The 27,838-nt window shown below is 41.8% G+C and overlaps 1 protein-coding gene across 2 annotated transcripts; it reads right to left on the bottom strand.

The window, feature by feature from the left end:
- Nucleotides 1-4,662: 4,662 nt before the first annotated feature.
- LOC148018061 (nuclear transcription factor Y subunit A-7-like) lies at nucleotides 4,663-27,838 on the bottom strand. Of its 2 annotated transcripts, none has more exons than XM_087661735.1 (6): nucleotides 27,708-27,838; nucleotides 27,352-27,578; nucleotides 6,688-6,806; nucleotides 6,489-6,560; nucleotides 6,213-6,380; nucleotides 4,663-6,050 (listed from the first exon to the last, which is right to left on the bottom strand). In XM_087661735.1, the coding sequence occupies exons 2-6, from the start codon at nucleotides 27,461-27,463 to the stop codon at nucleotides 5,811-5,813; spliced, it is 711 nt and encodes a 236-aa protein (XP_087517861.1). In that variant the 5' UTR covers nucleotides 27,464-27,578; nucleotides 27,708-27,838; the 3' UTR covers nucleotides 4,663-5,810. The 2 variants fall into 2 exon arrangements, with proteins under 2 accessions (XP_087517861.1, XP_087517862.1); XM_087661736.1 differs by having other exon boundaries at nucleotides 27,704-27,802.

The following is a 27,838-nucleotide window of genomic DNA, read 5'->3' on the forward strand; positions in this document are numbered from 1 at the left end:
GTAAGCAGGAGTGAGAGAGAGAGAGGAGCACAAGCAGAAGCAAGAGCAATGGCTATGGAGGTTTGAACTCAAGAGAGCAAAACCGATGTTGGGAACTCCAACCATCACAATGTGTGATGACTTGCCTTCCCTTTATTATTCTATTATAATAATTAATTAATAATAAATAATAAAGATGACAGTGATGGCGGCCAACGCTTGCAATGTATAGATGTGCAAGAACTGAGTACAAGGTAAATATAGGCATGTAGGTGTAGGCAGTCTTTAACCCCCAAAACCTCTTACTTTAAGGTGAATGTGCCTTGAGTGTGGAGAAAAGTACAATATATACATAGCCTTCATCTCTTATAAAGTTAGAATGTAATGAAGCATCTAGACTATATGGCTATTGCCATCACTTATGCTCCAACTATTTCACAGCCTTCGTCTCTCACAAAGTTAGAATGTAATGAAGTATCGAAACTAGATGGCTATTGCCATCACTTATAGACAAGGCACATGTAAGACAAGTGTGTGAGCAATCTAATGCTCAACATAAGCTAATCAAAAGGAACTTGAACAAAATGAGATTATCACATAGTTGCAATCCATCATTCAAAACTCCAAAATCCACACAAGAAGAACAAAAAAGTGTAAAAATGCTCACCCATTTGAAAAGCAACTACTTGGAATTAGGAAATAAAAGGAAGTATTTTCTCTCCATCAATCAAATCTTCATGCAACTTTGAAACATTAAAAAATGACTCGAGCAAGAACTTCATTGTATGGCTACTAAGAGTTGCACAATCTCTATTTATTTAGTAGAACACACATGTTCAAATTCTCAATGTTCGTTCTTCTTCATTGCTATAATAGCTTCATCAAGAAGGGATACTAATTTCATAGTGCCATAATTCCCACACTTTCATATTGAAAAAGAGCTCCTAAACAACATCCTTAGACCTTGATTCAAAGCGTAAAGTATTAAGATAATAACAATATAATATTTCAAAGTAGGTAGCAAATTTAATCAAGTAGGACATTATGTTATGTAGGAATCAAAAGGTATGTGCTCAAGTAGGTAGCAAATTTAATCAACTAATGAACTTGAAATATGTGCTCATCCTCTCATGAAGAAATCTCAAGCTATTATCAAGCTATGAGTTGTGGAATGTTACCAATGGGAAAGAGAAGCAGCTACGAGGAGCAACTCAAGTAGTTGCATGGAAAGTTAGAGGCAAGAAATCTGAAGCTATTATCAATTTGGAGTTGGATAATAAGTATATCCATCATGTGGACAGATGTGACAATGCAAAGGGTAATTGGGATCAACTCAACACTCTTTGGAACTCATTACAAAAGCTCAAAGTTTGGGTTGCTCATTGTATTTTTTAGATTAGAAATGAAACCTAATCATCTCTTACATCTCATTTGAATCATATGAAAGGCTTGCTAACTCTATTTTAGGAATTGAACTCAAAAGTGGAAGATGACATTGCTATTGGTGTCTTACTAAAATCCCTACCTAAAGGGCATAACCATGTGGTTACTATTCTTATCAACATGATATCTCCTAGGCTAGTTGAAGTTCAAGACTCTCTTTTCAAGGAAGAGAAAAGTCTGAAGTTCAAGCAAGAAGCTAATGCAACACCTAAGCATGATGCCCTCTACACCAAATCCAAAATCAAGGGGAAGAACAAGATCAATCACAATGAGCTAATTGTATTTTTTTGTCACAAGACTAGCCACAAGGAGAAAGATTGCCTTCATAGAAAGACGGTCCAAAGGTATTCCTTATGAAGGTACTTCAAGAGAGTGATCAAGAAAGAGGAGAAGACAAGGTGGTAGAACCAAATGAAGAGAAGCCTTACGAAGCCTTGGAGGGTGTTAAAAATACAAACGATAATATGTATTAAGAGGAATGCACAAGGTACACCTATTAAAATTATGATACTTTATCCTATGCTTTATATCCATCAATAAAGGGAGAGTCTCCCTACACCCCCACTACACCATAGAAACTCACCTTTTTTCACCTACCCACCTACTAAGCCACTAGGTTTGAAAGATACCTACAAAAACCACTACCCTAAATCACCTTGTAAGCCTATATAAAGGCACCTCATTCTACTAGTAATGCAAGTCATTTTCAACATTTGTAGCTTCACCATGTTTCATGATCTATGATTTTGCCTACAGCTATGAGGTTTTCCCTTGGGGTCATGGACATATGTCTTTCAACATATGCAATCTGATAGATGGTTGACTATTTCAAGTAGTATATTGGATGGGAGTGGATTATGTCAATATTTATGGACTCAAATTTGAAGAGTCCATCAAGAGGAGCATACCATTGTACTTGGTCTATTTCTTTCAATGAACAAAAACTCAATATATGATATTAAAATATTGCAAGCGATCACGTGGTCAAAATAATTTTTTGTGAAGGGCTTGGCCTTTTGGTTTGTGGGCCAATTCACAAGTTTTTATATACAATTCATGCCCATGGTAGCAAACCCTACCCATAGATTTGTTTTGAGATGCTCCATTCAACTAGCCTCTACATTGGAATTTGTGTGACTATCCATTACAAGGAATGTGACCACCCCTTGCTTGTTTAGGCTAATATTATATGGTTTACTAGGGTGTGCCCAAAGCTCACGAAACCCCTTCATTTCACCAATATCATTCCTAAAGATTCCACATCAATACATCCCTTCTCCTACCCTAACTCCATCTCCCCCAAATACTCTTGGTTATCTGTTATATATCTCCTAGGAAAATCCTGTTGAAGAAGAAGCAGGCAAAGCCAAATGAGACCAAAGGGGCAAAGTCCGTAGACATGGAACAAGAGGATTGGGATGAGTTAAATGAGCTTGCACGCTCAACAATCGAGCTATCGATTTTTGATGCCTTGGTGTTTAACAGTGAAGCCACTAGGCCATTCACACATGCCCCCACCTTCCCTCCATCCTCTAAAGCTCACAACTTGCTCCACCTAATACCCCATATGCTTCATCCATGCCATGCTCAACTCTCAATGTCCTATCCATTAGGCCAATAAATATACCTACCTACCTACAAACATTCATGAGCATATTACCACATTCTCATCGTAATAGTCATCAAATGAACTCATGATAATTCAATGAAGGTGTTCGACATATGTGAGAAAGAAAACCCTATTCTAAGTACTAATTTGAAACTAGAAGTCATGATTGATGGCCAATTCTTTGACCTAAGCTCTAAGCACAATGTACCTAAAGTAGCCATTGTTTTATCATACTTTTATGTTGAAGGTTGGCTGATAGCCCATAAAGGTGCTAGTTTTGTTAATACAAAGACAAGTTTACACTAGCATACTATAACCCAATGAATACTCTCCAATTCATTGTTATATGAATGTCATGTATGGATTGGTAGTTAACAATGTATTTAATTGTGGTTGATAGCATGTAGCAAGTAGGCTATGTTGAAGGTACCTAAATGTTCACTTAATTGAACAAGAGTGATAGCAAGCAATCCAACAAGACTAGTATTGAGCATGCAATTGTTTGTTTTACATGAAAGCTAGGGTGAGCTTGCTTAAGTAAGGTCTACAATGTCATGGCAATAAACTAAGTTAAACAGGCTTGCAAATCGGGTATGAGAAAACAGATTTAAGTTTTTTGAAATGTACATATTTAAAGTTGGGCAAGAGAATGCACGACGCACACACCTATGTCTATTATGCATGCACATTTGAGAGTCACACCTAAGGAGATATATGAGGGGATGACAAGATAAGAAATGAAAGAAATCGAATGTGGTTGCAACATGGTCTTCAATACAAATTGTTGAATAATGGATAAAGAATCAAGTCATAAGAGAACACTTTACAAGCCAAGGCCTTGGTCATGTGGAAAAAGCCATGTGCTTAAACACTGAGAGATGTGAAAATACTAAGTGGCTCTATGTACATATGCTTTGGACACACATCATCTATCAGGCCTTGAAAAAAAACTTAGGATCTCAACCCATACAATTGTCTGCCCATACAAAGTATGAAACAAATAACACTTGTGGACAACCCTATCCTTTTGAAACATTGCATCTCTGCCTAACAACAAAGTCAATTGCTTAGATCAAAATATGTGTTTTAAATTTAGAGATGCATTTGCACACCAGTAATTGTAATACAATGGACTCAGAATACAAAGATACATGCTTAATTTTCCTCAGTCCAATTTGGCCAAGCAAATAAGTCGTCAGTTCAGAAGGGTTCCCACACTCTGGATTTGTTACAGATCTTTTCGGGGCAGCAAAAGTGTTCATGTTCTAAGTCTATAGAGATGCATGTCTCACAAATTGCACACCAAGGAATCAGAGAGGATATCATTGCACAATACAGTAGCAAATAATGTAACTTTTTTCCCAGTTCAGCGGGACTTCTGAGCTATAGATGCTAGATTGGCTGGCAGTTGTAATGAACTAGAGAATATCTTCCTAGAGGCGATTGGGTTTCTAAAAACCCAAAGAGTAGAGACAGGAGAGATCCAAAATCTTATGCCAAGAAGTACAGTGACATCTGCCATCAGACACTCATCAGAACAAGAGATGAAAGCTGTTGAAATTGAGTACAGTGACATCCTTTGAAAGCCACACATAATCACTTATCAAAGCCACAACTCATTACTATTACCACGTAATCCACATGAATTACAAAAATACTAAACCAGGTAATTGAACTCTTCACAGAGCACACAATCTAGTTTGAACACAATTTTGTGAATTAAAATACTGAACCAGGAAATCAAACTCTTCACACAGATAGTAATCTGGTTTAATCACACAATATTGCTGAATTATCACATTGCACATGTGACCATGGAGCATGCTATTACCCAATCTAAAATTTGACCATGAGGTTATTAATATTGAAATAATAAAAGCCAAGACAATTCAATGAGATACATTTCCAGTGCCTTGGCAAAAGTCAGCTGATTGCAACCATTACAGCTTATCAACAAGCATGATATGTGCCCACTTGGAGCTGTCATATCAGACCACTTGTGTTAGATCTGTATTACAACTAGACATATGTTGCCCTGCAGAAGACAGATGCACCGTAATAGAAAATAGAGACCGCAATTCAATGATCCGGATATCTATTAACTTACAAAACTCAGTTCTCACTGGCACTGAGCCCATTATTGCAAGCTACATAGACTCCAAAAGAGATTAGGTACACTAAACATGATACACTAATCAAGATGCTTGAACCATAATACCCATCAAAGAAAGCCTATATGGTGACCACAACAAGTTCACAAGCACTCTGAACTAGATGTACTGACTTCAAAATGTCCAAAATCCAGCATGTTTCCTTTCAAACACAAACATACCTTCAACACCCATGCATGCATTGAGCATATGAACAAGCCAAGAATGAATTGCCTTTAACAAGACGACAACATTGTGTCGTGCTTCTCCTTTGGTCGCAAGCACTATCAAAATGGACAGGTTTGCACGGCATAGAGCACGGACTTGTCTTCTGCCATTTTAAGAGCTTGTTTGATATCAACCCTCTGGAATCGATTGCTTTTCCAGATACATCCTGCCAGAGATCAAAACACCAATGGAAGTCCAGCCATTCAGTCTTTTGTGATTTGCAAGTAGCAAGGGAGTAGAGTATGACTATGGTGTGGCTGCTTTACAAGAATCCAAGGAAGGTGACCGGAAGGTGAGCGACTCCCCTCAATTAGGTTTCCCATCTCCAATTCCAATTTGCCCCTTACACGGTATGTAAGCAGGTTAACCACACTGCTACAGATTGATATATTAAGTTCCTTTCACTCTTGCTGACCTCCAATCCCTGCTACCTGTTTCAAAGACTGTCCCTGTGATCCCAAAGCAGCTGTATTCAGTTGTCCTTGTGAATCTGGAGTACTGCATCCATGAGAAGATTGGCCATCTGATGCACTATCTGCATGCACTTGTGTTCCCTCGTCAGTTTTTTTCTTTAAGAATCGGCCTCCACAACCCCTAGCTCTCCTTTTAGCATGTAGGTGACGTGATTCATGCAAATAGGGCTGCCAAAGAGAGCTGATTTTAGTATATTCACATCACGTACTAGTGTTCAGCACATTGATCTGCAATGTTCCCATGACCCACTTCCCTGTCCTCTCAAGAAACAACCTTTGAATTGAAAATTCTATAAACTTAAAGCTTAATCAAGTTAATAACCTACACACCTTCCTGCTTTTTACAAGTTTATTCTCAATCTCAGCCTTGGCTCGTGATTCCCTTCGTCTCAAGATCCCATGATACTGTTTCGCATTCACATATACAGGCTCTTCTTCTGTTATTTCTGAAGGCAAGGGTTTACGAGCTTGTTGTACACCAAGCAAATGTGGGTAGACCTACATTTGGGTGCAGAGAAATAACGGAGCAAACAGTTACCAGTATAGTTTGGATGTAAGTCAAAATTTCGCGAGTGTCAACTTAAACCAGTAGTTAACATAGCTTACCATTGCCTGAGTCCCATATGCAGCAAAGACTCCCTGAAAATAGGGATCTGCATATGGGTATGCAACATAACCCTGTCACATCCCCATTCCATACCCCAAAGTTACTTCAGAGGTGGAGGAACAATAATGCTGGATTAAACATTAACTGCAGACGCTGATACAGCCATTGCTAATTTCAACATTGAAGGACAGTCTGTACCATAGAAGGTCCTGCATTTACTGTTGCGTGAGGTAATGAATGATCACCAATCACTGCTGGATAATGTGCTGGAGCAGCTGGATAATACTGATGCTCCAAGACTGTCCCAGCTTCAAATCCTGCATAATGGAAAAATCTCTCTCTCTCTCTCTCTCTCTCTCTCTCTCTCTCTCTCTCTCTCTCTCTCTCTCTCTCAAATCAGCCTGCCTTGATGGAGAGGATGGTGATATGCGTGATTAAAAGCAATTTATAGCAAGCAATGATGTGAAGGAATAAACATAATTCACGCTTTTCCAATTCACAAGAGACAATCAACACCAATTTGCCCCAAAACTGGCGCCCCTTGCAGTATTTCCTTGGTATTCCAAGATCTCATTTCACAACCAGGAGAATCACCAAATCCCCAAGAAGCTGGAAGGCCTCACCACAAACTGAAGGAATACATCCAAAAGTTTCCAACTTCCTCTATTGGCAGGCACAATCTCTTACAGAATCAGGAACATTTTGCTGCCCCAAACAACCAGCAGCAATGATCCCCAATTTGCCCCTTGATTTTTGCAACCTCCGGTCTTCAACCATCACATGCCGATCCCTTTTGATGTAGCAAGTTGAATGTCTTCAAATCTAACCATTAACACCCATTAGCACCTATCCACAACATTTGTTAATGTCCCCCATTGCCCAAGCTAGGGTTCACCTATCACCATGTTTTATATTTCAATTTAACTTCGCATGTGCACGTCCCATTTGCACAACTTAATTGTCCCAAAGGTTAAAAATTTGCATCCCCAAGACTGTATGCGTGTGTATAAGACAGCCAATTATTCTCAATCCCCATGCACAAAGACACACTTGGGTTCACGAGAATATCACAAGACATGGTAGAAATCACAACACACAAAGTCATCTTTAGGACTTTTTTCTGCTTCAACTATCCAATTGAGGAGTTCCACAATTCAGCCCAAGCTAAGGCAAGGCAAGAGAGGTTTTTGCAAGCCCTACAAAAAGAGGGGAACGAGGTTTTTTATCTTTCCCTTTTTCTTTTTTTGCACGCAAGGGGCCGGGGGGGTCAACACTGAAGCACTAACCAAGACCAAGTGAACAATGTGTGTTGTGTGCAGTACCAATTCTTAGGAGGATTGTCAACTCGTGTGAGTCAGTGCATGCCAATTAGGGCTGGACACAATTGTCCTTGTTTTAGGCATTTTATTGTAATTTACTTATGTGGCATTTGTGGCATTTTATGCCGATTGACCAGCATTTAATGTTGGCTGACCAGCTACTATTTATAGCCTATTTTGTGCAAATTTATTGTGAGGCTCTTCCTCCTCTTCAATCAATTATCATCATCATTCATCAGGTGGACTTCCCATTGGAGAGAGGAGCCAATGCTAGTGCCCACATAGCCAGTGACTCACTCTTATACACAATTGTCTCATGTTTGGTATATGGATTCCATTTCCAAGCATATCTCTAAGTTCTCTTCTTTGCAGTGTTCTTTTGTTTTCTTTCTCTTCTGTCTTGTGTTTAACAATTTATTTCAGCACTTGTCTATGCTTCCATTGCTGCACCACTTCTGACATGGTATCAGATTGCAAGATCTAGGTTCTTGCTGCTGGTTTTTCTACTGATTACAAGTCTTTCCTCCCTTTGCTGACCCGGCAACCTGTTGTTGATCATGTTCCGCCTGTAAAAGGTCAACTGCTGCCTATGTTTTTAGTCCAAACCCCTACGTTTTCAGCCTACACCAATACCACAGCCTGTAACCATCAGTTTGCTGCATTCCCTGCTTAATCGGTCTGAGTTTTGCATTTTCTGCCCCTAACCATGCTAGGCAACTAATTCTACATGCCGTTTTTGCTGTTTCTAGCAACTTTTGACTAGGTTTTCCTCTTTTTGCAGCAGTCACCCTTCGTTTTCAATTAGATTTTTGGTTACACTACATGTGAACTCTCATTTTCTGAGGCTTTGGCTGTTTAGTTGGCTGTCTTCTCTCTCTATCTACCCTTTATCTTCTCTTCTTATCCTCAGACCTCTCCATGTGGCTCCTCCATGCACTTCTACAGATGATAAGTTACATGGACTTGACTATTTTACATGGAGTGTTGTGATGAAAGCCTGGCTTGTGCAAAAGTGGATTAGGTACATTGTTTGTGGAGCTATTCCCCGTCCTCAAGATCCTTTTCCACTTCCCGAAGATTTTGATGAGGCCAACCATTAGGAAGCTATGCTTATATGGGATTCAGATGATACGCATGCCTAAAGCTTCAAATGTTGTAGAAGGCACCTTCCACCATGCGTGTAGTGAGTCGTGACCCTTTATGGACAACTTCAACACAAAGTTTGAGTCTAAGGACACCATTCAATCATTTTTGTTCCATGTTACACATACACGACCACCTTCGATACATGCAGTCTACCCTTCCAAAGACACATCTCGTTGAAACAGTACTCTACAAGCTTCCCCCACTGTTTGATGAAATGGTGAATGCTTTACGAGCGTAAACATCATCTACACTTGTGAGCTTCACACATATGTCCTCGATATTGCTTGAGCATTAGGCATCTTTCCGTTTACAGGGGAGGTTTCCGTCTCATTATGGAGGTTCTAGTGAGGCCTTTACAACTTTAGAGAGGGGTGACGAGAAGAAGTCGAAGGCCCAATGTTACCATGGTGGTAAGAAGGGCCACTTGCGAAAGGACACCAAGGAGTTAGCAACCTCACAGAAGGAGGAGACAAAGAAGAAGCGAAATGCTAACTCCTTTGACAAGTTATCCTCATTCTCAAACTCTAACTCCAATCCTCCGACTAAGGAAAAGTCCACGGCATAGAAGGGATTTGCTTCTTCAAATCGAGGGAAGGGCTTGGTGACCCCTTTCTCTGCTGCTTTCTAATCCATGCGATGTCATCCCTCACGACTCTCCAATGCCAGAGTGGGGAGAGTGAGAGAGTTGTGAGATAGGGCAGTCGAGCCTCATCTATGCAAGTATGCATGTGGTTCCATATAGGGACGTCCCTAATGCATCAATTGAAGTCTCACAAGTTCAAACCCTAGAGTTGCGATTGACATCCAAGTTCATGATGAGCTAGTTATTTGACAGAGAGCAAGCTTGGCTCCTAGTCTTGAGCTCACATGAGGAGACACTTTGTTGGTCTGGCCAAAGGCAGGGACTCCATGGTCACATATATTCAGAGGCATTTTCGACAAGATGGTCTTGAATGCTACTACGAGACATTGATGACGAACACAAAGACATGCTATGGTTCTTCTCTATTTCAAGAGCTGATATGATCGACATCAACCTCAAGTTCACTCTGAGGCACCTTGGTGGTGGCTTGATGACCCATTGCTTGGATATCCATGGTTATACTCTAGTGGTTTTATGTTGTATGGACTATGATGAGTCTTTCTCGTTGTATCCTTGTATTGTCTCAAATCACCCATGATCTAAGAGAGGGTGTTAGCAAGATTGGCAGCTTGTGTGAGTCAGTGCATGCCAATTAGGGCTGGGCAATTTTATTGTGATTTATTTATGTGGCATGTTTGGCATTTTATGCCAATCGGCCAACATTTAATGTTGGTTGACCAGCTACTATTTATGGCCTACTTAGTGCCTATTTTAAGGGACTGAACACACGAGGACTAGAGCCAAATCACCTCCCGTGCACCACTAACAATTTCCTACAATGAAATAAAATGTAGCTAGTTGTAATTGTCTCCAATAGTAATTGTTATCAATGCTTGAATGTGCTCAAAAGAAATTAACATATATCATAGATGCCTCATTGCCTTGGACATAGCCAATCGGCCAGCATTTAATGTTGGCTGACCAACTGCTATTTATGGCTTACTTAATGCCTATTTCAAGCCACTCAACACACAAAAACTAGAGCCAAATCACCTCTTGTGCACCATTAATGGTTTAATACAAGGAAATGAGATGTAGCTGGTTGTAATGGTCTCTAATAGTAATTGTTATCAATGCTTGAATGTGCTCAAAAGGAATTAACATGTATCATAGATGCCGCATTGCCTTGGACATAGTACTCTTATAGCCAATGCAAAACGAATTGTCACCCAAAATAACAAGTTGTGGATTGGGCTGACGTGGGGGATATATACTCTAATGGGGTAGGTACCAATGGTCAATGATGAGAATATGTGATAGAGCAGCCTAGCTTGCCACAATAGTCAGTGTTGCTTGAGGGAAAGGATGGCGTAACACCAATAGATTTAATGGGAGGGTGGGATGGGAGCAAAAGATGAAGCTCTCCTCGCATGTCGTGACAAAATGGCATATAAGAATCTAACATGTCAATGGTCTCCTTAGCCCTTGCAAGGCCATGACATCTTTATGGAGAATGAGGATCTTTAGCTCAAGAGCACCTATGTTTTGATACATTGCAAAGAAACAGTAGGATTTGTGGTGGAGACTAGCACTATGTGAACGACTAACACTAGCAATGAATGACCTTAGAAACACATTGCTTTTGCAATTACATTTGACCCAAAACTTACATACATTGTACACATTGGCTTTGGAACATTTGAGGCTTTTCGTGTATCAATGAAATTTTGCTCAACTGAGTTGAATTCACTGACATTGGTGCATGTCTAGACCCAAGAAATTTGGGCCTTTTGCAGAATTTGTTAAATTTCTGCAACATTTGCCCTTGTTTGGTACTCAGGAACCTGTACTGATACAATTGGGGCAGATTTATCAAAGAAATTTTGGGACTGTTCAAATCGATGATGTATTTTGCACTAATACATGCTTTGGCAATGAAATAACAGCATATCCATTGTTGAGTGGGAGAAATTTTTACTTGGGATGTATCAAATGTTGTCAAAAGGGAGCTTCCTTTAGTACATGTATTGCTGAATGCTCATTGTGCAATGAAACGGTGCTATATACGGCACCTGGGTTGTTGCATATGGGCATTATGGTGATGTATTATTGACGCGGGAGTTGTCTTTTATGCATACTTATCACATTTTGTGCTTGTATATATGCTGTAATCAGCCTATTTGGACTGAAATTGCAGCAAATTATCTGCTTCTTGAGCACCTTTGGGAGTGCTTTTTGAGTACTTACTGTTATATTCAGCAACCTTGCTATTGGCTGACAATATTCAACACTTATTTGCAGAAATGTATTGCTGAAAATGGCTGGCAGTGCATCCACTTGTGACACAAAGAATCTTTTAAAGATTCGGGAATTTGATGGCAACAGCTTTGATCTTTGGAAAGATTGTATGCAAGGTATTGGATTTTAATGCCAAAGAAAGTGAGTGCTTTACACCTACAAACCCTAACCATGTCATATAATGATGTCATGCATCATAAACATAACATTACAATGGAAGAAGAGTTTAAGGCTACACAGTAAGGATGTAGGCTCATACATATGGAAAGATCTAATATAGGGTCATCCTTTATTCAAATTTATAACAAATTTATCAACTTGTGGAAGCCTATTGCATTTGAAGATGACAAGAATCATGAAATAATGATTATAAAACTTTTTTTTCAATTCAAATAAATATTGTGCAATCTTCTTATATGTATCTCAATATGTTGTAGCTAGTTTTTCTTTAAGATAAATTCATAAGCTGAGCTAAAGTGAAGCAAGTCAAGGGCTTAGGTAGGGATGACTTGGCACTTGGAGCATTTGCATAGGGAAGCTTAGGTTTTCACAAGTTAGAACATTTTTAGCCAAATTTCAAAAGACAAGGCTAAGTTTTCATTAATCATCCTCAAGGCTCCATCCAACTATTTAGGAGCTTATCCTTTGAGAAAGTATGCATATAAAGTCTACGATGTGGGAGTTAGAGATGATATCTTGGTCAATATCAAGGGACTCTCTACTGCACGTGAAGTTTGGGTGAAACTCAAAGCTTCATATAAGAGTACGACTCCTATCAATCAAGTCCATCTCATGCGGAGGTTGGTTAACTTCGAGCTTGATGGGTCCAAGCCCGCCTCAGAGCATTTCAATACATTTACTGGAATTTTGAGTCAATTACAGGATGCAAGCTTGCCGCCTTTTGATCCCAAGTTGAAGGCTATCTTCTTGCTCATGACTTTACCAAATTCATGGAAAGCATTGGTTGTCTCTTTGAGCAACAACCCCAACTTGACTTTTAATGGTGTGTGTGGTTCTATTCTCAATGAGGAGATTAGACGCAAGGCAAGTGGGGGTAGTAGTGGATTAGGCTATAATGTAAAAGAAAGGACTCCACATGCTATGACAATAGAAGACATATATTACTAAAAAGGATGTGATAGATGCCTTGTTGTCTCCTCATGATGGTTTGTCACAATAACTCCATCTTTGGAGTGTTTCTCTTCTTATGCACCAAGTCACCTTGGGAAAGTTTACCCAGGGAATAACTATGCATGTGACATAGAGGGAGTTGGTACCATACACTTGGCTCTTGAAAACGGCCAAGAATTAATTCTTCATAATGTTAGGTATGTACTTAGCATCAAGAAGAGTTTGCTTTCAATTGGGCAGCTAAACAACAAGTGTTACTTCACTACTTTTGGTGGTGGAATGTGGAAGATGCAAAAAGGATCCGTGCGTGTCACTAGAAGCAATAAAAAATAAACTTTGTATTATCTGCACAATAAGGTACTTCCTAGAAAGTTTGTTGTAGTTGTAGGAGTGTAGTCACACACAGAGCTATGACACAAGCGTCTTGGACGCATGAGCCAAAAGGGTTTGTAGACACTCTCTTCACTTGAAAGAGTTGATATGAAAGATTCAAAGCTTGACTTTTGTGATGACAATATTTTAGAAAAGCATGTAAAGAGTTCAAACTCTCATGGAGCCTCTAGAAAGGCATGTATTTTGGATTTAATCCATTCTGATGTATGTACCACGCCAATAAAAACTCATAGTGGTTTTCGTTATTTCATGTCTTTTATTCATAACCACTCTAGAAATCTATGGATTTACTTGTTTTAGCAAAAAAGTGAGACACTAGATATTGTAAAAAGGTTTTATACGTTTGTTAACACTAAAAAGGGTTTAAAACTAAAGTGCATGAGGAAAGATAATGGGGGAGAGTATGTATCAAAAGTATTCAATCAGTTGTGTGATGTAAACGAGATTAAACAGGAGCTCAGAGCCACTTATAATCCGTCATCTAATGGTGTGGCTGAGTGGATCAATTGCACTTTATGTGAGAAGATTTGGTGCATGCTATCCACAGCTAATCTCCCACAATCATTTTGAGAGGGAGACACTTAAAACTGCGGTGCATATTTGCAACCGGTCTGCACATCATGCACTTAATGGTGGCATCCCTAAAGAGGTTTGGTCTAGCAAACTTGCTTCATATGACCACGTACGGGTCTTTGGCTGTGAATGTTATGTACATGTACCTGTTGATAGCAGAACCAAACTTGACATGAAATCCATCAAAGGCATCTTCATGGGTTATGGAGATGAAGGCATGATAAAGGTAATTCGCAGCTGAGATGTGGTATCTAATGAATCAAAGCTACTAAAAAATGTCACATATAGTGACTTAACAAGAAGAAAGTGAAATTTCAACATGATCAGCCATCAGCCCTGAAAATTCAACCTTGTTTGATGCTGGTTTTGATGATCAGCATGTCATTATTGAGCTGAACGAAAATGGGTAGCAAAGGAATGCTAAAAATCAGCTTGAGAAGCATAATCAAAATGCTGAAAATGAATTACAGGAACCTGAAAATGTAGTTCAGCAGCCAAATAATGAGGTTATTAACGTTCCTTTGGATGTAGACCCATTGCTGGAGAATACAGATCATTGGGTGAGAAGGTCTACAAGTGTCAGAAGACCTATACAAGGGTCTGATCCCTCTTTGGACTGCATTTTACTCATAGATGAGGGTGAGCCACTCACATACAAAGAGGCACAATCTTGTAAGTTAAAGAAAAAGTGGAAACTAGCTATGCAAGAATAAATGAAATCTTTGTATCAAAATGATACTTGGGATTTGGTCCCATTGCCCAAAGACAAAAAAGCCATTCCTAACAAATGGATCTATAAAATCAGCTATGTAGATAGCAAACCCAAATACAAAGCTAGGCTTGTGGCTAAGGGTTATACACAAAAAGAGGGGATTGACTTTCAAGAAGTGTTTTCACTTGTTGTCAAGATGACCGTCTCCGTGTATTGTTTGCCATCATAGCATCTAAGGATCTAGACCTTGACCAAATGGATGTTAGAATTGCATTCCTACATGGTGATTTAAAAGAAGAGTTGTACATGAAGCAACCAAAAGGCTCTGTTATGCTAGGAAAGGAGCATTTGGTGTGCAAGCTTAAGAGAAGCTTGTATGATCTAAAGCACACTCCTAGACAATGATATAAGAAATTTGATGCCTTCATGCTCTCACATGGGTTCACAGTTGCTGGTGGGGCTGTTTCTTGGTGATCCAGGTTGCAAAACATTGTTGCACTAAGTACCACTGAAGCTCAATACATATCAGCTACTGAAGCTTCTAAGGAAGCTATATGGTTGAGCAGACTTGCAGATGATCTCGGCATGTCTATGGATACTGCAGTTTTGGGATGTCATAGCCAGAGTGCTGTGTATCTGGCTAAGAATGCCATGTATCATTCACGCACAAAGCATATAGATGTGCGATATCACTTCATCAAACAGATTCTGGAAGATGGTCAAATCACATTGACCAAGATTAAAACACAAGATAACCCTGCAGGTTGTTGGGATATAAAGGCCCAGTGACCTCCGTGTATATAGTACACGCACACTGTACATGTGAACGCACCCTTTACGTGCCCTAAGTATAAATACATTTTATTCTTTGTGTACCAACACATTGTTGGTACACTCCTATCATCTCGGACTTTCACTCTGCTCACACTGTCTCCAGCCGTCACACTCATACGCTCACTCTTGCTCGATCTCAAACTCTCTCAGCTGTGTCCTTCCAGTTCCAACAATCAATGCATTGAAAAGTGAGCTGAATTCAATCTTCTCCATGAAGGATTTGAGTACAGCTGAACACATTTTGGGCATGTGTATAACAAGAGATAGAGAGCAGCAGCTCTTATTTCTCTAACACGAAAAGTACATCAGCAAAGTACTTGACAAGTTTTCTATGGCTGATACTAAGCCTCTAGGTGTACCGTTACCACTGTACACTAAGCTTAGCAAAGAAAATTGCCCAAAAGATGATAAGGCAATCAACACTATGAAGGGTGTTTCCTATGCTTCGACTTGTGGGTTGATATTGCTCATGCAATAGGAGTTGAGAGCAAGTTTATGTCAAACCCTGGCAAAACGCATTGGGAGGCAATGAAATGCATCTTCCGGTACCTTAAGGGCGCACAAAGATGTATATGCTATGGAAACGGTACATTAGATCTACAAGGATATTGTGATGCACACATGGCAAGTGACTTGGATACTCGCAAGTCTACTAGTGGATACATTTTCAACTTGACCGGTGGGGCAGTGTCATGGCGCTCTAGATTGCAAAAGATAGTAGCACTCTCTACCACTAAGGCTAAGTATATTTCAGCCACTGATGCTTCGAAAGAAGCTATTTGGTTTGTCTGTTCGGTCAAGGATTTTGGGCTTCCTACCAGAGTGCTATGTGCCTAGCTAAGAATGCCATGTTTCATGCACGTACCAAACATATTGATATGCAATACCACTTTATCTAACAAGTTTTGGATTATGGTCTAATCACACTGACTAAGATCAAAACACAAGATAACCCTGCAAATGTTCTCACTAATAGTCTTGCAAAGGCTCAACATGAGAATTGCATTCAACTAGTGGGAGTTGGTTAAAGGTTCACTTTGGACCTTTAAGGGGGAGGTTGTTGTTGCACTCTTGCTACGCACACCCCTTTCACTTTAGGCACTAGGAAGTTGGTAAAGACTTAAAGTAGCAAAAGGAATGGTGTGGGCAGCAATGGAGGGAGTAAAACGCAATGCTCCAAGCAACTAGATGTCGATGATGACTTCAAACCACAAAACACAACTTTTGTTGATTGAAACACGACTCCATGATCAGCAAAATGGATAGATGATGGTGACATCAGTTGACAGCCTCCAAAGTAACAAAACACACATTGAACTGGGAAAACCATGTATTGCACTTCTCCGAATCTAACAGTCATAGAAGGGCCACAACTAGATTGCATCAGTCCCTAAAAAGACCCTCACGAGGCATTTGATAGGACTCGTCCTTTAGTTTTCGAACTCCAAGTAATCGGCTATTGTCTGAACAAGCACATTGGACGATAAACCGAGTAGACTTTAGCCATGATCCTTACTTCTAATTCTTGTAAGGTACCCTTTTGAATCAAAGGCTTATTGTGTAAACAAATCTACCACATTATCCTCTGTCTTGCAATACTCCACATCGATGGTCCCATCCAAGAGCTTCTCACAAATGTAGTGATATTGGACCTCTATGCGCTTCATCCTAGCATAAAAAACAGGATTCCATGCCAAGGCTATATGCCAATGTCCTCTGATCAACATCTCCAACCCAATTTGAGTCCATCCAACCTCGTAACACCAAAGCCAAATGATCTACACCTGATGGATATAATAGGCCAAGGTTGAGGGTTTACCTCAAGAACCGCAATATCCGTAAGGCAGCCTACCAATGAACCTTTTTACATTCACTCATAAAGCCTACAAGTAAACCGTCTGGAAAGCACAAATCAATCCATGTATTCGGCTTGGATCCATGGAAATAGAAATGATCCAACACTCCTACATCTCGAAAGTGGTCAACAGCTCCCACTCATACTGCTCTACTAGGAGAGAGAGATCCCCCTCTCAACCTATCATATCTCAAGACTTAGGAAGAAATAAAGAAGCCCCATATCCATCATCTAAAACTACTCATGGAGTGCTTTCTTAGTCTGTTTGACCATCTAGGCATGGTCACCTATCAAGATGAAACCGTCTACATAGAGCACGAACACCAGCGTTCTCCAGCTGGCCTATGGACTTACAAATTCGAATCGGATGTAGATCTCTAATACCCTAATCTGTCTCAAAGGAATGAGTCTATCTCCTCATTCCAAGCACCAAGAACCCACTTGAGGCCATTAAGGGACTTCTTTAACTTGTATACCTTATCATTTGAGTAAAAAAAGCCAAGAGATTGCTCAACATACATCTCCTCCTTTAAATCACCATTCAAGAACATTGACTTGATATCCAACTAGTAAACCGGTCATCTCCTATGGCTGGCAAGAGTAAGTACAATCCAAATGGTGACCATAGGAGTTGTGGGAGCAAAAATATCATGGAAGTCAAGACCTAGCCTCTGCGCAAAACCCTTAGCAATCAACCGTGGTTTGTGCTTGTGGAGTCTGCCATCATGAATATACTTTGTCTTAAAGACCCACTTGACTCCAATCACCTTGCAATGAGTAGGCTGAGGCACAAGATACCAAGTGTCGTTCCGATCAATAGACTGGCTTTTGCTCCATGGCCTTCAACCAATGACTAGACTATAATGTCTCCTATGTCGACTCCCTATCCTGCATGGTATGGATGATCAAAACATAGTTAGTACAAACAAGCTCGGTAGAATGTGCTCGGTTCCTCCGAGTTTGTCATGGGCCACCTACAACTGCCACTCCTCAGGAAGCCCCTCAATCCCTACAAATAGAGTGTCTCACAAGCCCAATGAGGAGTAGACTGATAGTCCCCTCCCTCCTTTGCCTCTACCGAAGTCTCTCGAGCATCCACCAACAAGGAATCCAATGGAGAAGCAATCTCCTCCTCCATAGATGGAGCCTCAAGAGGCAAAGACTCCACAAAAACTAGCTAAGGTGCCCAACTATTATTCAAATCTCCAAGAATAGGGTGCTCCTCACCCCCCTCTGCAAAGCTAGGAATTGCACAAACTGCCCATCTTGGCTCGTAGAGACATCCTATGACATGGGACCATGGATCCCGTACCTCTATGGTGACTGAGAGCTATGACCAACAAACACATCTTTCTTGGAAGCCAGCTCAATCTTATCCCTTTACTTCTTTGGAATGTGAACATAAGGATCACATCCAAACGCCCTGAAATAGCAAAACATCGGGCTTTAATCCAAAATATGCCTCAAAAGGAGTCAAACCAACAAAGGCAAATGTAGGCAACCAATTTAGGATATGAACTGCAATGGTCACTGCTTCAGCCCAAAGACATTGAGGTATCTACGGATGCTCCATCATAGTTTGAGCCATCTCGATTACACCCATTTTCTTTTGCTCCAAAATGCCACTCTCTTGAGGAGTGTTAGTCTTAGCAAAATCCTGATGAATCCCTTGATTCGCACAAAACCAAGCTAATTCATTGGAGACAAACTCTCCACCCTTGTTGAATCTCACAATCTTAAGCTTTCAACCTGAATAGTTTTCCTCAAAGATGAGCCAATCCTTAAAAGTGTAAGAAAGCTTTTGTTTTAGTGCTAGAAAATACACCCATGTCATCCTGTTGTAATCATCCACAATCAACATAAAGTAAAGACTCTCCCTAGTAGACTCCGTCCGCATAGGTTCACACAAATCTGTAAAGACAAGCTCCATGGGCTCCTTTACTCATCTAGAAGTCCTATTAGAAATCACATCTCTATGCCATTTACCACATGGCACAAATACAAGATATACACAACGAATGGCTCACCCCAACATCTCGCAATCCACGATCACGAGCTGCCTTCCTAAGGTACTCGTAGTCGAGGTGGCTATACCGAGCATGCCATAGCTCTAACTAAATTTAAGAAGTAAAACGAAAAGGATTGAAGAACTCTGCATCTTGTAGACACCATTCTTCTTGTACCCCTGGCAAAGCACATGTCTCGTCTTTCGATCAAAAACCTGAAAGGAGTCCTTGTCAAACTCAATCCTGAGGCCAAGTTCACAAATCTTGCTCACTGCAAGAAGAAGATAGCCCAAGCTAGAAGCATATAAGAATCTCTAAAGTATGAGCACTCTCATGCCCATCTGAAATCGGTTGCATGTCGCCCTCACCCTATATAGGAACCGAAAAACTAACACCAATCAAAATATACCCATGCATCAAACACATATGTACAACGCCATCTAAAGGGGACATGTGGCAAGAGGCACCACTATCCACAATCCACTCTCGACTCTATGCAGCCATCAACTCTAAATTAGACAAATCTTGTGAAGAAGATTCAATAACCTCCAAATGTAGAAATGTTCTTGATGAAGGAGCAACCACAGCTTTCAAGTCCTTTGTAGTCTTCTTCTCCTCCTTCATGGTATCCCTCTTATCCTTGTCACGACAATCTTTCTTCCAATGACCTATCTTACCACAAGTGTGGCAAGTGGACTCCTTGTCCTTCTTGTTCTCATCTTTCTTCTTACTATGCGTCCCCTTCTTTTGGGAAGTCTAAACTATAAGAGCCTCAAATTTCTAGGAATTCATACCCTTCAATTGTTCCTCTAGGTCCAAGATTGTAAGAACCAGCTCCTCCCATTTAAGGCTCTATGTCCACCCTCCAACAATCAAGGCAAAGTAGAACACACTAAATCTAGGGGCCAACTACAACAACAAAGTAATTGCTATATCCTTGGAGTGATCACCTTGCCTGCATTCTAAACTTGCATCAATATTTGTTGAAGCTTGTTCACATGCTCCCACATAAAAGTAGATTGTCTTGGATTCAAAGCATGCATCTATATATCCAAAAAATTTCTCTTCATGGCATTCATCACGTTATAGAGCTGATCCAATTTGAGCCATATCTTTCAAGCACTGGTAAGTGTAATGAATTTCTATGTGCTCCGTCCGGGCATGGAAAACAGGATTCCGTGCCAAGGCAATGCAACTCTCATTGTCGCATTGCAGCAAAGTAGGACGAGTCTGGGGGCAGCCAAGCTCCTCCAACAATCTCCAAAGCCACACAGCCTCACATGTGGTGGAAGACGCGGTCCGATACTCCGCCTCAATAGACGAAAGGGCTACCGTGGGTTGCTTCTTGCTACTCCATGAGATAACACCTGCACCCAAGGTAAAACAGTAACCTGTTGTAGACTGCCTCTGGTCTACATCACCAACCCAATCCGAGTCGCTTCAACCTGCAAGTACAAGATCTGAACCACCTGTGCCTGCTGGATAATGAATACCTAAATCAGATGTCCCCCTCAAATACCGAAGTATCCACTCGGCAGTCTGCCAATGCACCGTCTGAGGTTCACTCATGAACCCTGCCAAGAGACCAACAGCAAAACAAAGATCAACACGAGTGTTGAGGAGCCAAATCAATGATCCAATCAACTGATGGTAGCGGGAAGCATCCGCCATGGAAAAAGCTGAATGTGAAGTGGCCTTCTAGTTCGGATCCATTGGAGTAGAAATGGTTCGACAATCCTCCATCGCAAAAGAAACCAAGAGCTCCTGTGCATATCTCTGCTGAGAGATGAAAATCCCCCTCTGAGACTGATAAATCTCATGGCCCAAGAAGAAATGGAGTAGACCCAAATCCGTCATCTCAAACGTCTAATGTAAAGCTGCCTTCGTCTCTTTGACCTTCTGTGCATGATCACCTGTGACAATCAAATCATCCATACAACACAAAAAGCACACAACCAACCTCGAAAGTGTGTACATAAAGCTGCGGATCGGCCTTGGAACGCCGATATCCCAACTGTGACTGAAGGAACGAATCAATCTTCTCGTTCCATGCACGCGGAGCCTGCTTAAGGCCATACAAGGCCTTCTTCAACCTGTAGACTTTCCCATCTGAAAATCCAAAGCCAGGAGGCTGCTCAACATAGATCTCCTCCTTCAAATCACCATTGAGAAAGGCCGACTTCACATCCAACTCGTAGACAGGCCATCTCCTATGGCCAGCCAAGGCAAGAACAGCTCGAATAGTCGCCATACGAACAGTGGGGGCAAAAGTGTCATGACAATCAATCCCTGGGCGTTGTGCAAAACCTTTAGCAACAAGGCGAGCCTTGTGCTTGTCCAAAGAACATTCGCTAAGGTACTTGGTCTTGAAGACCCATTTGACACCAATCACCTTCTTATTCGGGGGGCGAGGCACAAGAGACCAATTGCCATTCCTCTCAATAGCCTCCAACTCGACTTCCATAGCTTTCTTCCATGGTGCGGACTGTAAAGCTTTCTTCACGGAGGTGGGCTCTCGATCCTGCATAACACGGGTCATCAAACAATAGTTAGAGCAAACAAGCTCCGTAGAATGTGCCTGGTGCCTCCATGACCGCCGCGGACCATCCTACGGTCCCCACTCCTCAGGGACCCCCTCGATCCCTGAATCACGGAGTGTGTCACGGGCCCAACGAGGAGGAGGCCGGACCTCTCCTCATCTCTCTCCGTCAGCTGAAGACTGCAGGATATCCACCGGTGGTAACTCCTCGGGGGTGACCAGTGGAACAGTAGACTCTGTATCGGAACCAATCCTTGAAGTGGGAGAAAGCTTCTGACTCCAACGCCAAGAAATAGGCCCGAGTCATCTTGTAGTCATCTACGATCAACATGAAGTACGAGCTTCCTCTCAAGGACTCGTTCCTCGTAGGGCCACAAAGATCCGTAGAGACAAGCTCCATCGGTGAAGTAGACCGCCGCGAAGCTTTGTGGGGAATCGCATCCCTATGATGTTTCCCACGAATGCAGGAGACGCATGGCTGCTGGCTCACCACTATGTCCAGCAACCCTCGAACAAGCTGTCCACATGACGCCCTCCGAAGATAATCATAGTTGAGGTGACCAAACCGAGCATGCCAAAGCTCTGCCTGTGTCTGAGAGGTAAGAAGAAAAGTAGGGAGGGCGGTAGAAGACGTCAATTTGTAGATGCCGTTCTCCTCATATCCTGATGAGAGAACCTTCCTTGACCCACGATCAAGGACTCGCACCGAATCACTATCAAACTCCACCAAAAGTCCAAGTCAACAAATCTTATGAACCGAAAGTAGATGATACCCTAAACCTGGCACATGCAAGATCTCTGAGGTATGGGTACCACCACGTCCATCTTGAATAAGTTGCATCTCACCCCGTCCTGCAATAGACACCAAAGAGCTATCTCCAATGAAAATCTGTCCACGCGAAGGTCGCAACTAGGCAACACCAACTAGTGAAGGAGTCATGTGCCGGGAGGCACCATTGTCAACGATCCACTCTCGAGCCTGGGGAGCTGTCATCGCAGCATTAGAAGCATTCGGTGTAGAGTCCTCAATGACAGCTAAATGAAGAAACGCAGCTGATGAGGATGCAGCCACCGCTCCAGAATCCTTCGTGTCCTTCTTGTTGGTGTCCTTCTTGTCTTTGTTAGGGCAATCCTTCTTCCAATGGCCAGTCTTTCCACAAATATGGCATGTGGATTCTTTGTCATTGTCCTTCTTTGACTTATTGTCCTCCTTCTTCTTCTTTTGGTCCTTCCCATTTTTCTGAGAGGCTTGACATGTCAAGGCTTCCGACTTGGAAGCATACTGTCCCTTCAGTTGTTCCTCTTGGTCCAAGACCATAGGAACCAGCTCTTCCCACCGAAGAGTAGACTCACGCCCCGAAGCAACAAGGGCGGAGTAGAAAGCACCGAATCGTGGCGGCAACTGGGACAAAAGTGTGATTGCCATGTCTTCGGAGGAAATCGGCTTCCCTGCATTCTGAACCTGCATCTGAAGCTGTCTAAGCTTGTTGATGTGCTCCCGCAACGAAAAAGACTTATTCACGGACAAGGTGCGCATCTGCACCTCCAAAGACCCGCTTCATAAGGGTCATCCGGTTATACATTTGATCAAGCTCCAACCATATCTCCCGAGCCACTGTCAAGTGCTCGATGTGGGCTATCACGGCTGTAGTACAAGATAGAAAAAGAAAAGAACGAATCCGGGCATTCAGTTTGTCCCAGTGAGACTGTGCCTTGGTCAACTCCGCACGAGCATCGGAGGAGAGTTTGGACTCATCTCTCATCGAGGGCCGGTCGATCTCTTGTACAAGCTCCGCCAAATCATAGGACTCAAGGATGGCCAACATCATCACGCGCCAGATGTGGTAATTGTCGCCATCGAGCTTTTGATCTGCAGGAAGAGCCGGTAAGACAGGCACCTTCCGGTCCATGATCGTCTGGAACTCCAAGTCAATCTCTGTAGACATCTTCACCTGTAATGCCTTCACAAACGCAAAAGCAGCACCCTCTGACTATGAAAACGCAGCCTGCTAGGGCTCTTTCTTCCGCGTCCCGTAACTTCTTCACCCGCCGGAGGCGATGAAGAAGCAAAACCTGCACTTGAAAGCTGAAAACTCAGCATTCCTCCTCTTCAAACAGCAGTAAACAGCAGCAAATCCACCAACTGGACTCCTTTCCCGTGCGCCCACGCTCGCTTCAGCCTTGTTCCGAGGCGCAGCCCTCCCGCTCGCCCTCAAATGCTAGAAACGCAGCCTTGTGTCGCGATGGAAACTCCTCTTCAGGTTGATTCTTCACTCAGCCAGCCCTTCTACACTGCTCTGATACCATGTCAGAGTGCAGCGATGCCGAAGCGTGGGACCAAGACTGAGAGAGAGAGAACGCAGAGAGAAGAGAGAGAAAGAGTGGAAGATGAAGATTTGTTGTATAAAGTGTGTTGTATACAAAGATATGCAGATATGTACACGGGCGCAGTGCGCGGGACTGCGTGTCTCCACCTCGACGATGCAACCTGCTGTTCACCTCGAAGTCCGCTACAGTCTGCACGATCTCCAACCTGAAGTCTGCAAACAGAGATGTAATCTGCACGAGCCTCCAGCCTGAAACCTGCGATCAAAGATGGAAGAGACTGCAGAACAACGGCTATAAATAGCCAACATAAAATCGCCCAGTAAATGCAGGTCGGTTGCATTAAATGCAGCCGACTGTCCAGGTACAGGTCGATTGCCACATGGCAGTCCAATTGGCTGTCGACAGGATCTGATCGCTAACAGTAAGATGCTCAATATGGGCTATTACGGCTAGAGTACACTTTTGGACCAATATGGAGGTTTCCCCTCTTAAGGTCAAAGTACAACCTTCCATGGGGCTACCACAAAGGTCATTCATTTCACAAGTTACCAGATGACATGCACGCTTCACTCTTCTTCATTGGATACTTCTCTCCCCTTTTGCATCAACATGGTGGGGTGAGAGATGGTGCTTGCTTCTCCTTCTATCTTTCGACAATGAGAGGATGCAACTCATTATCTTGGTATCTTCAAGCATTGGATTATCATATCTATGTCATTATGTAATCTCCATTTGTATCATGATGATTACCTTTGTAAAAGGGAACTTGAGTAAGTGAACAATTTCCCTTTTATAATAGGGCACAACCAAACTAGCACAGTAACATTCATGCATCCCATTATGCATTACATCTTTCATTACCCCTAGCATCATCCATGCATTGCAATATACTTGTATGAAACAGGGCATTTGAAAGGAATGAAAAACATGAGTGCATACCCTCCAACTGAAAACCCTTACATTGTGGAAGTATACTTTCTATTATCTCATCAAAGATTGGTTAGCTTGGATATCCAAGCACAACAATCACATTGACCAATCATATTGACAACTTTGCCTCTCCATTGATTCTTCTATACCTCTCATTGACACCCTTGTTCATAGTAGCATTCTATTCACATAGGGAGCATATCCTTAGGTTTTATGCCATACGTACTACGATCACATATAAACATTTATATGATTTCCGTACAATAATCCTATCCTAGAAAAAAATGACCATACGATTGGTAAAAAGTGACCTTCTTGGGGGCTTTTGAACCAAGCAACCCATTCAAATGTTTAAAAGTCTTGCTAAACCTTCACTCTCCTTAAAAAAACAGGGTCTCCTTGCATTCAATCCATAGTAACATGGGACATGTTTCGAGGATGGGGATGAGAATAGGGATGGAAACATGAATTGCCATCCCTTGTTACCATGAGAGAGAGCTCTAACATGGAGATGGGACTAGAACAATATGGGGACAGGATGGACTAGGGCTAGAAGCTAGAAAATCACTATCCCATATTACCATTATTTGATCTCACACTTCTCTTCATCTACCCATTGAATCTTAAAAGCTCAAGCAATCAACAACAAGCTCTACCACTCATTTCTTCCTTCTCGAGTCACCCTCTCTCTCTCTCTCTTCCACTTTCATCTAGATATATATTTACATCTACCTCTTCCTCTAGTAAGCATGACTCTTGTTCTACAAATGTACTTGAGACTTAGGATTCAATATGCATGATGTTTCACTTTAGCCTTGGCCCTTTAGGATGTACTTTTGAGTCTTTTCATAGTATGGTAAGTTTTGACTCAATGGCAAGTTGAAATTTGCCTTTTTGTGCGAGCCTTTTTGAATGACACTTTTTGAAATAGAACATGACTTTTGGGATTGGACCCTTATCGCCTTGTAAATGTTTTCCAGTTCACAATATTTGAATTATCTATGTTACATGGTTTTATGTATGTGTAATGGGATATTGTATGCAAAGTTGATTTATATGTAATTTTTAAAGAGAGTATGACACAAGATATCTTATTATTAAGATATGTTCGTAAGCTATATCATATATGTTCATGAACTAACCATTATCGCATGAACCATACCTAACTACATTGCCCTTGTCAAATAATACTTCTTTATGGGAGACCTTTTTGTCTACCTATTGCCTTTTTTAACCCAAAAGAACATATCTACAATTTCTAGGTGAACAAAGGACAGAATAAGTCCAAAAATATTTATATGTGAAAAATGCATTATTTTTGTTCGACAAGACAAATACCCAAGAAATTCCCTGCAAAAGAATGTGTTCGAGGCATCTTGTCCTAATGATTCATTATCGCTGATAGCCATCATCAAAATCACGCCGACCAACAGCCATCATCCTCTCCCCAGTTTCCCATACCTCTTGTGAACAAGTTGCCGTCTGCCCAAAGGAGGTACCACTCTGCTATCCGGAGATGCACTGCAGTTTGGGATCTGACTCAAGTACGACACAACGTCAGAGCTGTTCTCAGCACCTCCAACAGCACTCTCAGCTCACCTCTATCCCAGACCTTAAGGCATAAAAGGTCAAGGTCCCTTTCTATGATCTACATCTCTATGTACTCTCATCTTGATTGAGCACTCATCGGATTGTGTCCATCATTTTGTCATACTATTTGTGTTTCTCTGTGTTTGCCCTAGTTTCTTTACAGCGTGAAACCTTCTTTGCTGGTCCATAATGTTGCAGCTCAAATTCAGGTCTGAAGAGATGGCTTGTTCCAGCCAGCTGGTTTCAGCAAGGGCTTCCCAAGCAATTGTGATTCCCTTGGTGCTGTGATTCTCGATAGTAAAACTGAAGGGCATTGGAACTGAAAAAGTGTGATAAAATCAGAGCTCCCTAATGGTACCTTAGGCTGCTTCCAGTACTCTAATGGGTGCAGACATTAGCCTCTGTGGTCAAAGGCCCGACACAAATGTACCACGTAAACAGTCCGGAGTCAAATGCACGCCTATTCCACTTGACACTACCGAAACACTTCAAATAAGACAAATCTTTATCTTACAGAACCTTTTAACTGTGATTTCCTGTCCGGCGTATAGAACGATCTTAGAAATGTCACTTAAAATACACTTTGCAGAAGCGATGGGCAGTATCCAAAGTGGATCTGACGTACCTGAAGAAGTAATGTGAGGGACTTGAGGCACATCCGTGCTGTGTTCGGCAGTAAGCAACTCCGGGGAGCCCTGAGGTGTCACGGGCCCTTCATCCGAACTGTCAGACGGCATGATTTACGAAACCCTAGCAACCTTCAAACGCAAGCGATGCAGTTCCACAAAATGCGCCTATGGCAGACGCGTCTGAGGTGGATCATAAAACCCTAACTGCAGAGCTCCGAGGACCCTGGTGCAGCAGCAGAAAGACGTAGCAGGGGAGGAAGACGAAGAGAGGTGAACACTGAAACCCTAAATCTTTTGCTATGCAATGAGAGAGAGAGAGAGAGAGAGAGAGAGAGGGAGAGCACAGACCTACCTCCAATGCTCTGTTACTTCTTCCTCCCGTGAGATTAGGAGTTGGAAAAAGGCAACTTCATGCTGTGTCTCTATCTGTACAGGCGAGCCAGGTGTCCTCCCAGGAGTAAAAGGACCACAGTTTCCTTGGAG

Source organism: Lygodium microphyllum, chromosome 21, assembly GCF_053477565.2.
Source record: "Lygodium microphyllum isolate KBCC chromosome 21, Lygodium_microphyllum_v1.1.10, whole genome shotgun sequence".
Lineage (NCBI taxonomy): Eukaryota > Viridiplantae > Streptophyta > Polypodiopsida > Schizaeales > Lygodiaceae > Lygodium > Lygodium microphyllum.